The sequence below is a fragment of the Notolabrus celidotus genome, chromosome 2 (assembly GCF_009762535.1).
Source record: "Notolabrus celidotus isolate fNotCel1 chromosome 2, fNotCel1.pri, whole genome shotgun sequence".
Classification (NCBI taxonomy): domain Eukaryota; kingdom Metazoa; phylum Chordata; class Actinopteri; order Labriformes; family Labridae; genus Notolabrus; species Notolabrus celidotus.
The window spans coordinates 12,028,266-12,041,719 of NC_048273.1; the positions used below are offsets into that span (position 1 = coordinate 12,028,266).

Genomic DNA, 13,454 nt, shown 5'->3' on the forward strand with positions numbered 1-13,454 from the left:
CAATGTACATTAAAAAACTTTTAACATTAATTTTAATGAAAAACGAGTGAGTTGTCTTCATTGAACAATGATGTTTATGTTTATGTTTATTTATTTACACAATTAAAAGAAAATACATACAAAAAAAAAATAGCAAAGATAAATAATATAAAGTGCAGGAAGAGGCAGAAAACTCAGAGAGCTTATTTGAAGCCTCCACCCAAATATTGTTCCAATATCAAAAATGAATTAAAAAATACTAAATAGACACATTTAAAGACAATAGTTGATACTAAAATTAAAATAACACAAGAATATACAAATTAACAATTAATATAAATACAGTTATTACATCAACAGAACTCAAAAGTACAAAATATGAATATGATGTGCATGGACACCTACTTTATGAGTATGTGGTTGAGCATGATGAGTATAATTAAGTAACAGTGGTTAAAAGTTTTTTCAAGCATCGTTTTTAACATTTTAAAGATAAACAGTTTTTCGCTACATTGGAATAAATATTCCAGAATTTGCTGCCCCTGAAATGTATTGGGAATTGACTTCTACAAGTAAAACATTTATGATCTGTGAGAATTACAGAACACCAATGGAGCAAATCTTGATTTAAATTGTTAGTAATGGAGTTGAAAATTAGATTTAAAGGAAAATGTGTATTGGGATTTTTGGGGTTCTGACACTTTTGGATAATTGAATATGCCCCTGGGTCAAATTGACCCAGGATCATTATTGCTGTTCCAGAGAAACTAACATAACAGGAGGAGTTAAAAACAAAACACAAATAACTCAGATGATGTCTAATTTTACTGTATTCTGGTCTTTGAAAGTCAGTTATTTAACCTGTAGTTAAAATTAATTTCAAAAAACATAAATAAAAAATATTCTGTTTTAACAGTAATAAGAAATAATAATAATTATAGTTATAACAATACCTTTAAATACATATGTCTAGCTCTGATTGACAAAAAAGGTATCAAATATTTCCCTAGCCTGTCCTGAAGGTGTTAATGACAAGCTGTAAATCTGCATTTCTAATCTTGTAAGAGAATGCCTTGACTGTCACATGGACTTAAAGGAAAATACAACCTGCACGCACTTTGTACAGACATTTCTACTTATGCTAAGACCACCCATCAATTGAAACCTAAGCTGCTAAACAACCGCACAACGTTTAGGGTAAACTAGGTGAGTAATGTATCCATAAATAAGTCTGTGGACTATGTTGTCATGTGGACAGAGCTCGTTTAGGCTCTAGTATTTTTTGTGTAATTCAAAGCACAACTTTATAGATGTTTGAATAAATGTTACACACATATGTCAATGTTTTAAATCAATTATATAGAAGCTTCTCTACCAGATAGTTTTTTCAAACTTAAAAACAATTCAGATGAGCTCCATGTGATCAAATGTGAACCGTTAATGTTGCTGGAGTGTAATTGTTAAATGAAGAGAAATTCAGATTGATTGCAAACATCTTTATCTATTTCCCTTTAACAGATATCACATTCAAACAATTCAAACAGCAAAGTTTGTTTGAGTACATGAGGAAAATGTTTAAGACCAAAAAAGGAACCACATTAAGTACTTTTTTTAACCAAGAACGTTGCCTTCACAATGAACAGGAAACTTGTTACTTGATTAAGATGTTGAGTGAGTTTTTAAAATATATCATGATTTGATCCACTGAAATATTTGGACACAAGTGCAAAAAAACCCAAACAAAACAAAACATAAATTTTAAACATTACTTCAAATGTTGCACTGTAGCATTGGAAATGTTTTTCTAAGCAGCTGGGATTGGTTTTCCAAATACAGCGATGAAATGCAACTTTAGCAGCCATTAATGTGCTCAAGTCAGAGAACCTAAAACTGATAACGATTGCATCCGTCTCCTTTGGTATTGTTGCACACTAAGGTTAACACACACAACCACACACACTCAAACGCCAATAAAACACTTCATTTGTTTCCCACTAGCCCATATTAGTTCAGACAGTCACAGCCAGTCAGATCCCTGGCTCGTGCTAATTTCATGCCACAGTGGGCAAAGGGCTCAAAGAGGCAAATTAAAATGAAAGAGGAAAATAGAAACTCCAGATATGAGTACACTTAAATACCCAAATGGTGCCTACTTCTCATCTCTTCCTCTCCACCCATACTGCATGATAGGCAGACAGGGCAACCAGACATAAAATTGGGGTTCTGCTGTAGCAGATCGTGACAAAAGTCTATATCACTGAAGCTCAGAAAAGGAGACGAGTAGAAACTTCTTGAAGCATTGATTCACACGCCTACTGATTCCTCACCATTCCTTCAACAGGAGAGGGTCAAAGGAACCATAAAATCTACTTTCATTAAAAGACATTTAAGTTTACTACAGTTTTAAGATCAACTTCATAATAGCAAAATCTTCCTCCCTCTTTATGCTTGCATGGGAAATAAGAGAATGACAAATAAACCAAGAAAAAAAAAACAATGAAAAGAACAGCACAAAGGAATGTAAAACACAAGAGTCTTGGTGTCGGAGACTTCAAAGCCCACGAGGGTTTCTTGATGACAGCTGTGTGACAGCCGACCTTAACCAGAGGTGAAGAGAGGAAAGACTGACAGAAAGTCAAACAGGAAAAGAAAGTAGGAGTGTCACAGGCTCTGGCAGCAGGGGAGTTTGCCCTTCTGCCCATCTGTGGTTGGAGGGAGGCTTATGTCCACTACATTGTTTCCTGGAGACTCATCGTGTGCAGATCTGTCCGATATTTGCTTCTGAGATACAATACGGTAGATTTCTATGAGAGAGAAAAGTGATAATTCAGATAAATTCAGAGGTAACCGGAAGATGTACAGAAAGCAGAGTGTTCGTTTGTCACTTTGCATACCTGTGAGGATGTTTTTAAAGGCTTCTTCTACATTAGTGGAGTCCAAGGCAGAGGTTTCAATAAATGAGAGAGTGTTCTTTTCTAGGGTGAGAAAAAGGGGAAACAAAAAAGGATTCACATATTAAAGCAAGTTTGAGAAATACATAACACCCTGCGTATTCCTTTAGATAAGGGGCGCTGGTATTAATGAGGATCTGTTAATAAACAAGCACTGTAGCCTTCTTTAATTACATGAAGCTATTCAAATACAATGGCAATACTTCACCTGAGAAAGCTCGAGCCTCATCAGTGGGCACTGCCCTGAGGTGACGGAGGTCGCTCTTGTTTCCAACCAGCATGATGACTATGTTGTTGTCAGCATGGTCCCTGAGTTCTTTTAGCCAGCGTTCAACGTTCTCATACGTCAAGTGTTTGGCGATGTCGTAAACTAGGAGCGCCCCGACTGCACCTCGGTAGTATCTGGTGACAACAAAGCAAAGAAGAGAGAAGAAAAGAGAGTGATGAACCAAGTACTTCTGCATTGTTCTCATTTCTAATATACTGTGATGTATATACTTCAGATTGCAGTTTTTAATTCATCAAAATCATTTGAACCCACATTTTAACTTCTGTGGTAACCCTGGAACAAATCATCTGTTGTCAGGCAAACCTATATTGTCTCAAGAAGTTAGGGACAGCTTATACCTGCAAAACACTGGTGGACTACTCTGACTACAAATGGAAACCTAAACACTTATAACAACAAAATTTGTGTGACTCGTTTGCATATTCTGAATTTCAAAACAGATATCTGTTAAGAGAGTACTTCTATAATAAATGGCAAAATAGTTTAATTACCTTGTGTTAGGTAACTGTATTGGAATTTTTTTAGAATTGCTGAAGTACTTTTTCACCAATATATATTTACTATGAGCTGAGATTAATTTACAATATTTAATCAATGTGAAATTAAGGCCTGAAAAGTGGATACTGAAACTGTGGGCCTGACAATCTCAATCAGGAGTCTTAACCCCCAAAGGACCTTACACACCACATCATGAAATAAATAACCAAGTTGTATTAAAAACAAACTGACGCTGAGGTGATGGCTCTGTAGCGTTCTTGTCCAGCTGTGTCCCAGATCTGTGCCTTTATCGTCTTGCCGTCCACCTGGATGCTGCGGGTGGCAAACTCCACCCCAATGGTACTCTTGCTCTCCAGGTTGAACTCATTTCTCGTGAAACGGGACAGCAGGTTACTCTTCCCCACTCCAGAGTCTCCAATAAGCACAACTATAAACAAAATACACAAAGCAAATTAATACATCAAATCAAAATAACAGTTTATCCTTAATGTCTGTAGTGCGTACTGTGAAAGTTGAAAGATCAAGGCAGAGAAATCATGCTGGGGCGCCTGTAATTACATATGATCCTTCTTAACCCTAGAACACTATCGCCGGGGGATTTTCACTCAAGCAAACACATTTACATGGTTTTCATTGTGTTGCGTTTATCTGAGTGTCATGGGTCCCTGGGTAGCTCCAGCATCGTCTTTGATGTCTTTGAAGGCGTGGGTGTTTCCCTACTCCAAAACCCGCTTTTTCCTACAGGCACGTGTTCGGGTGATTTTCACTAGTGATAGAACGATATGTTTTTTTTCAGGGCCGATACCGATTATTAGTAGTCAAGGAGGCCAATAACCGATATTTGGAGCCGATATTCATTTGCAGTAAAAAGGGGAAAGATTGGCGCCAAAATTTTGAATAATACAAACTCCAACACTTAACTTCCTTAAATGCCTTTAAGCATATGTTTATTAAACAGCTTTTCAGATTTGCAACATGTTAAAGGTTTTTTTTTAATCTTAGACAATAGACATCTTTGTATTAAAATTCTAACAAAAAGTGCAGGGAGCTCCCTGGCTCAGCAGCATGTCTTATACAGTGAAATGAAAACTCAAACAAGTTCAAAATTGATCTCCTATCGGGCGTCGGATTTTTAAAAAACGCCGATGCCAATATGCGTCAATATGCAGAATATTGGCGCCGATAATTGGCCAGGCCGATAATCGGTCTGTCCCCAATCCTCACCCCTTTTTTTTTCTTCTCTCCTGCACCCGCTTGTGTGTCAAGGAGACTGTGCCTTCACCAGGGAAGTCTCACATGTCCCAGGTATGGGTGGATCGAACACTAAGTTTCTGGTTTCATCATTTTTTGTTTCAGAAATTTTTGGTCCCGAATTCCAAATTTTCAGTAATTTTGGAGCATTTTTATAGGGTCCCCCCATGATACATTTTCTTCATTTTGTTAGACATGGCACAGTTTCAAATAAAAGAACACTACTCGAATTTGTCATGTATTGTCATATTTTGATATATTTTGATGACAAGTCCTTTTTATAGGGTATATTATATCGGATAAAAAACACCCAGCATTAGTGATGGTGTACCTAATTTTAGCGATAGTGTTCTAAGGTTAAATCTGTTTTATTAGAAAGACTTAAAATGCTTTAAATGTATAAGATATCTGCAGTATCTATTTAACAATTTCTCTATGAAAAAATATACATTTTAGATCAAATGTAATACCAAATTTGTTTATTGCTCATGTTAAGAACCAAAAATGTCTTACTACATCTTTAAAATTGTGTCATACTTCACAGAAGAACACAAATATGTAGGGGAAAAAAAAGTAATTTGGCATTATGTTTGACATGGTAAACGTTCACGATTAAACGATAATTGATCGTTAACATTTCCAAAGATCGATCACGGCAAATAGTTGAAATTTACATCCCTAATATAAAGATATTTAACTTATTTGTTTTAATATTTAATACTTTCATTTGGGAATCGTTCACTTTCCATTTCTTTAGAATTGTTCTGAAATTTTCCAACAAGGTATTTTTGTAAAAGTGTGCAGTGGTTTTATTTGAGTTACAACACACCTTAATAATGAAACAGGATTACTTTGTTTACAAATAAATATATGTGGAAAAAATATATAGCAACTGTCCAGATCTGAGAATTGAAATAAAATAATAGTTATTTAAATTTTGAGTTCAATCCAGTTTTCTTGAAAATGGTTAGAGAATCGTGAGTGGATCGTATCGTGAACCAGCAATAGGGATTTGAATCGAATCATGGGTTGGGTGTATCCTTACATCCCTACATATGATCCTTCTTAAATCTGTTTTATTATAAAGACTTAAAATGCTTTAAATGTATAAGATATCTGCAGTATCTATCTACCAATTTCTCTGTGAAAAAATACACATTTTAGGTCAAATCTAATACCAAATGTGTCTATTGCTAATGATAAGAAGTAAAAATGTCTTACTACATCTTTAAAATTGTGTCTTGCTTCACAGAGGAACACAAATAGAGAGATATGTCAACAAGTCTGCTCAATTAGCTATAATCTACTTGTCAAGTATATGATCCTTCAACTAACATGCATGTTGACTTGGGACGACAGTCGGTGGCTGGTCACTTCTTTAAATGAATGTTAAGTTCGTGTCAGGTTTCAGTGTTAAAGAGGAGAAACCATATTGGCTTAATTATTTAACTAGCCACTTACTTACACAACGTTAGCCTGCTAATTCACTAGCATTAGCAAAGTGCTATCACTGAACACGCAGACGGGTTTGTTATTTCACAGTCTACACTACCAGAGACGAGTTTAACAGCCTTACACCCTGCTACATACATGTCAAATAGTGACTAACGTGACATGATTGCTCGGTAGTCTCCAGCTGTCATATTATCATTTGTCACTCGCTAACTTTAGCTTAACGCTGGCTTAGTCCACTTCCTCTGTCGTCCAGTTTGAGCACAGGTCGACTCAAACATGCTTTCATTACTGCTCCATTACACAGAAATTACCTTTGAATAAGTAGTCATACTCGTCATCTCGGGTTCCCATGTTTCTAGGACCAGTTTGTGTACTTTTCAAGAACTTCTCTCCCCACAAACAACAACAACTCTCTCCACCGGCAGCCAGGAAGCACCGCCTTCAAGGAAGAGAACCAGCACGTGAATGTAGGAATGTTGGTCTCGACCAATCAGGTGTGTTATCGTGTTGAGTGACAAGTAATGCAACCAATCATCTTCTTCCTTTGATGCTGAGGCCCAATCATCATGTACAAAAAGAGAACACGGCTTATATTACACCCTTTGTTCCTCAAACTTCAACGCCCTTGAGTCTTCCTGTGGATTGGGCAACATCATATTTGTAGTCATGGTCGTGTTGAATGTTTCACAACTTTAGACGGTGAGTGTCAGTGCAGCTGTGCAACTTTGTGTTGTTTACTCACTTGCTCTTCTTGTAAGATGAGATGTGGGATAATGTGGAAAAAGCAGATCATTTACAGAGTATCACATTACTCAATTAAAAACACACCATGCACCAGGATGGTCTCCTGTAAAATTTCTTGTAAATATACAATCACATCATTTGTTCCATTTATCATCCAATGCTCTTACCTTGCTTAGCATTCTAATTAGAAATCCCTCAGATTAAAAATATAAAAAATATAATAAAAAAAAATATAAAGTAACAATTATTAAAAAGTTATCAGCAATTAAAATTAAAATTAAAGAGGTAAAAAATAAGCATATCTTACAAAATATATATATATATATATATATATATATATATATATATATATATATATATATATATATATATATATATATATATATTGGTTATATAGTCTGACCACTGCAGGAAGAAAAGACCTAAGGTATCTCTCCGTGAGACACCGCAGTTGAAGTAGTCTGTCACTGAACGAGCTACCTAGTGTTGTTATGGTCTCCTGGAGTGGGTGTGACGTGTTGTCCATCAGAGAAGATAGCTTTGCTATTATTTTATACAGTCTATGCTTTGCTATCATCCTCCTGTCTGCCACCACCTCCACAGGGTCCGGTGGGCAGCCCAGGGCAGAGCCGGCCTTTTTAACCAGTCTTTTCAGCTTCTTCCTGTCAGCAGCAGATATGCTACTTCCCCAGCAGCCCACTCCAAAGAAGATGGCTGATGCCACCACAGAGTCAAAGAAGGACTTCAGAAGAGCCCCCTCCACATCAAAAGACCTGAGTCTCCTGAGCAGAAAGAGTCTGCTTTGTCTCTTCTTGTAGAGTACGTTGCAGTTATCTGACCAGTCAAGTTTATTGTTCAGGTGAACACCCAGATACTTGTAAGATTTCACGATCTCAATGTCCGTTCCCTGGATGTTCACTGGTGTGGGAGGAGGGGGCTTGTGTCTTCTGAAATCCACCACCAGCTCTTTGGTCTTTCCTGCGTTGAGCTGGAAGTGGTTTCTCTGGCACCAGACTGCAAAATCCTGCGTCAGTTCTCTGCACTCCCTGTCGCCCCCATTGGTGATTAGGCCAACAATGGCAGAGTCGTCAGAGAACTTTTGCAGGTAGCAGCTCGCTGTGTTGTGGGTGAAGTCTGCAGTGTAGAGGGTGAACAGACACCACGCATGTTGCCTTTAAGACTTTCTTTTTGTAACCAAGGAAAAGGTATGTTAAATCAGGGGTTCCCAAAGTGTGGGTCGGGACCCCCTGGGGGGTCGCGAGATGTCTTCCAGATTTTTTTTTTTTAAAGTAATCTAAATGTACTTATTTGACCCATTATTGTAAAAATAGACAAAAAATAAAAGTTACATTTGAAAGAAAACCCTGCAAATAAGTACATTTCATTAGTTTTCTGCCTTTCTTTGTTGCCAGATGACCCCTAAAGTTAAGGCTGATTTATACTTCTGCATCAAATCGACGGCGTAGCTAAGAGCAGAATCAACACGGACTGCTAAACCCTTTGATTGGTCGGCTTGGCGGCTATTTCCCACACGTCTGGGATCCGGGACATCGGCCATGTATTTCATCTCCTCCTCTCTATTCTTCATGTAATCATGTCTGCATGATAAACAGCAACATGTATCAGCTGTAGATTTACATAACACGCTCTGAATCGCTGTGGAAAAGTAAACAGATATCGTAGCGGACCGGAAGCAGTCAATCGGCTATCAGAGAGACCACACTGCCCTCAAGTGTTTCGGAGGAGATTTGCTGCACGACACGGACTGCTCATGTCCGCGTCAGTCCCTGCTGCGAAGTGGCGACGCAGAAGTATAAATCAGCCTTTAGGGTTAGGGTTAGTTAACAGTTAATTAACAAAAGGATCAGTAGCAGCAGGTTAATTCCCAGCAGCACAGGGAACACAGCCACATGTGCATGTAGGTAAACTAATTTTGAAATATGAAGTAAATAAAGTATGAAGCAACATTTAATCACTTTGATATTATTCCTATATTTTGGGGATCGCTGGCTGAAAAGTTTGGGAACCTCTGTTTTAAATGAGAAAGATAGAAACAGTACAGCTGTAACTAAATGGACATATGATGATAAGGCAATATATTCCGTCATATTATTTGATATTGAGCTTATTTCCAATAATTATATCCCTTAATAAATCTAGCTTTACTAATCCATATTTGATGCAAGTGGTGCAAAAATGAAGTGACTCCTATGCGTTACTTAGTTTCAGCGTACAGTAACACCAAAGCCTCCAAAACTCTTTGATTTGTCCTATATGTGATACTCACTCATTGAACTCTGCTGATCAGAACCATGAGCCACAAATCCAAGGTGACTGCTCCAACACCTTTGCTCCATTTCAGATTGTATTGTCTGATGTAAACAAAAAAATATATTGAAACAAAGACATCACCTCCATAGACAACAATTCATAGAACTGCTTTATTTTGTATTCATTCTGATTGAGTCCAAACACACACACATACAGCCATCTATTTATCCTCACGTATAAATAGATGAATATACACAGATATACATAAATACACATTTCTGATATGCATATTCATTTGAAATCATGCTTTGTCTCTGTAAAGGACTCTCCCTATTGGATGAGGGCACACAGCGATTTGAAAACACATACACGACACAGCTGGAACAGTTGGAAGAATCCCTATTGATTTGCATGTACAGTAAAACCCACAAATCTTTGAATTTTGGATATCTTACAAAGAAACAGCTGTGGTTTATAGACCGTAAATATACAGCAGCTGCATCTCATTTAACACAGAGGAATATGGTACAGTAAATTAGGTTGATTGCAATCATTTCTTGCCCAGCAGCAAAAATAAAACCAAATAAAAATAATATTCTCCGATTCAAATGGAAAATATATTTGTATATCTTTATATATGTATTTATAATTTTATGTACACATTCTCAGGAGCACGACTATGAGAAAGTAAAATAAATACAACAGCACGAGTGAAAAAAATATAAACCATAGGCCTACATGTAAATTTCTCAATAAGGCAATAATATTGAACTTAAAAGCAAGACTGTACAAAATATTGCTGCTATGGTCTCCATCTGATGAACAATAGCAAAACTGATAACAACTGGCCACTGCACATTATCATAATGAACTGTCTCACTCAATAATGTCTGGCATTGATGTGTCCTCCCTTAAATACAAACACACATAGAAACTAACTGAAGGAACTGTTCCCAAAGAGAGATTAAAAAACAACAGTTTGTTGAACTTTAACTTAAGTTTAACTTGAGAGTCCTAAGATGTTTGCCACAGAGAGACTACAGTTAACACTACAATGACTGTGATTGACTTCACCAACACACACACACACACACACACTTGATAATTGAAACATAAACGCAGTCCAAAGATCAGCTTGTGTGAGCAGAAACGAAGATGATGTGATGTATGTTTATTTGGCCTCTATCACTTGTTCATCTTCAGGTCCTCTTGATAAGTGCAAACAACATTCAATCGATTTACAAACTGCTGTGTCTTACCAAGTCAACACCGCCATGTACTGTGTTCATTCAAATATACAGATAACAGGTACAATATTGACTGCAAATTCTACAACTGATGCTCTACATCTACAAACATTTGAAATGTCCAGTCAATAGATTTTTTATTGTCGGGAGGTGAGGGGGACCAGATATACTGTATCAACTATCACTGATATGCTGATTACTTTTCCAGCTACACAAAACTGAAAATATGGAACACTTGTTACAAATGATTCAAGTCAGTCTGTTGAAAAATAGGGCAACACTGGAAGTAATTATGATGATTTGAATATTACCATGATGGCAGACAAAGCCTGCTGACTTAGTGTCGCAGTGGATCCCCTTCTTTTTTTTGAGGGCTAAAGTCGAAAGCCTCAGATATTTCCACAAGTGATGTAGTGATAAAAGTCATAACACTTAATTCATACATTTAACACATGATGTAAAAACACAAACTGGGAATCTAGTAAAAAGCCGCAGTAATGAATGATTATCAAAACAAAGGTCTTTGGATGTAAAAGAAAAACACTGAAGCATTTCAGAGTGAAAAAGTACCAATGACAATGAAGATTAGAAAAAAATACAAAGAAAGCAATTAAATAAAGTTCACAGTGGTAAAACAGCAGAAGAAAAAAGTCTTTAAAAAATGATGCAAAAAGTTTGATATAAATAATAAATAATAATGTTATGAAGAAAAACCTGTTCAGATCACTCTAAGTCTTTTCTAAAGTAAACTAGGTGTTCAACTCTCCACTCAGTGACCTCAACTGCATAAATTCACTTCCTGGAAACATGAAGACTTTGATTGGCCATGTGATGGCTATCATTCTAAGTCTGTTTCTACTAATGCAAGCAGAGCCCTACAACAACAACACACTCCTGACCACTTACTTGTGCAAGCAACTTTCAGTGTGCTGCTCTGCAGGAGTGAATGCTAAAGGGTTGAGCTGCATGAACTAGATCATAATGTACACTGCCTAGTGAAAGTATTCACTGTAGTTTGAGGTTATGTTTCGTTGTCTTGATACATGGAATCTATTTAAACTGAGTAATACAAAAATAATCAAATATCCAAAAGTGATCCAAATCAAAACCGTACCCCTTCCCCAAATATTGATTGACCCTAAGGAAAAAAAACAATCGCTTTCTCCCACCCCCGCCTTCCTTATTTCACTTTCAATAACCTTTCTGCAATATAGCTTGGAAAGTTCTTCTTCATGCAGTGTTTGTCACAACATTAACACAGTCATTTGGAATGTATGGATGGCTCTATTCATTATTATGTTTTCAATAATATATTATCAATTTGTTTTCCTTATCTCTAGATGTGCTTTATGAAGATGATGGTAACATTATTACTTTTTTCTGTCTGTGAAACCAAAATAATTTAGGTTATTGTGAATTAAAAATGTTTTGTTTTACCTAATCATTCCTTATTTATGTCATTGTTTTATATCCATACTGGATGTACTCTGACTCAGTGTTGTAAGACAATAAAACACCCAAACTTCAAAGAGGATGAATACTTTTCATAAGCACAGTAAGATACTATGGCCTTCTATGTATGTCAAACAAACAAGACAATATGTGTGTATGCACTACTGTATTTCACACATACACAATGTAATTCAACTGATGTAATCTTAATTTGTCAAAGGGTGAAAGGCAGGGATGGTTGGACATCAGGGATGTCGTCACTGTCAGGTTTTTCCCTCTCTGGTAGTCAAGTCTTTTTTTCCCCCCTCATTGTGTTCAGTTTCTGTATGCATGTTTAAAATCCTGGTTTAGAAAGAGATCCTGCTGCTACTGCTGAGCTCTGGACTTCACACCGCAGAGTCCTCCCCTCACTGACACATTCACTCCTCTCTACCAGAGAACAGGGTTTACTGTTGAAGACAGACAAAAACACAGGACAGTAAAGAGTTAGACAGGGTGTACACAGGAAAGACATTTGTAATTCCCCCAAGTTGTTAAATGTGTGTTTACTCATGCTTTACTTGCTAACAATTGTGAAACAGTGAGGCAGTTCATTAAGGTGCCTTTGTGGAGAGGTGTGAAAAGAGGGAAATAGAAGCCAGCAAACTGTAATGAACACAGCAGATACTCCTACGTTACAATGGTTCATTTATGAATTATATATAATAGGGTAATGATTTGATATTGCCCCTTTAAGTTGAATTGAAGTCTGTCAAGGTCCATAAACAGATATCTGATGTGCGTTTTTCAGCTATTAATTACTCAATTCTTGTGTAATAAGGCCAACAGCCATGACCGATATGATGAGGCATAATGTTTATGTCATGGACTGTATATTAAATTGAACGCCACAAGTGTTAAAAGACTGGGAAGCCATAATTTCCAGACCATTTCAACCATGCTTTCTGTTATCATAGTTAGCTCATATGCTGATTTATGCTCAAGTGTTTACTTTTCAGAGTTTAGTCATGTGTGTCTGCTTCAAACCACCAGACAGACCACCTCTGCGCATGCCTTAAATCCACAAGCACAACATGTCAGCACCATCAGAGGGTCCTGTGGCTTCATATCTCACAATGGGAGGAGCATGGAGGATGGTGTCTATTTAATATACAGTCAATGGTTTATGTATAGGTAAACCCAAACTGAGATGGCCAGAATGTGGGCAAGAAATCTGCTTGAACATTTCTAGTGTAAAAAATATCTCTGAGAGGAAGGGGAACAAAATGAGCAGGTATAAAAACAGCTTAGCAGCGCATGGTAGACAGTAGAGTATTG

General features: G+C 36.9%; 2 protein-coding genes across 6 annotated transcripts in view; both read right to left on the reverse strand.

Annotated features, from left to right (window-relative positions):
- Positions 1–1,460: 1,460 nt before the first annotated feature.
- Positions 1,461–6,891, reverse strand: LOC117807773 (ras-related protein Rab-11B-like). Its single transcript, XM_034677181.1, has 5 exons — positions 6,735–6,891; positions 3,949–4,144; positions 3,139–3,332; positions 2,874–2,954; positions 1,461–2,783 (listed from the first exon to the last, which is right to left on the reverse strand). Exons 1-5 carry the CDS (start codon positions 6,772–6,774, stop codon positions 2,641–2,643), a joined length of 654 nt encoding a protein of 217 aa, XP_034533072.1. The 5' UTR covers positions 6,775–6,891; the 3' UTR covers positions 1,461–2,640.
- Positions 6,892–9,582: 2,691 nt separating this feature from the next.
- pip5k1ca (phosphatidylinositol-4-phosphate 5-kinase, type I, gamma a) overlaps positions 9,583–13,454 on the reverse strand; it is a 62,342-nt gene continuing 58,470 nt past the window's right edge. For all 5 annotated transcript variants that reach the window (XM_034677544.1, XM_034677535.1, XM_034677526.1 and 2 more), the window contains one exon: positions 9,583–12,586. In XM_034677544.1, the coding sequence (XP_034533435.1) occupies positions 12,584–12,586 (3 nt within the window). In that variant the 3' untranslated portion in view covers positions 9,583–12,583. The remainder of the gene's footprint in view (positions 12,587–13,454) is intronic.

Bases quoted from the DNA above. Each gene is read 5' to 3' on its own strand.
- LOC117807773 (XM_034677181.1), bottom strand. From the start codon at position 6,774: ATGGGAACCCGAGATGACGAGTATGACTACTTATTCAAAG. The intron at 4,145-6,734 runs GTAATTTCTGTG...TTTTGTTTATAG, and splicing joins GTATGACTACTTATTCAAAG to TTGTGCTTATTGGAGACTCT. The intron at 3,333-3,948 runs GTCAGTTTGTTT...TGTTGTCACCAG, and splicing joins TACAGAGCCATCACCTCAGC to ATACTACCGAGGTGCAGTCG.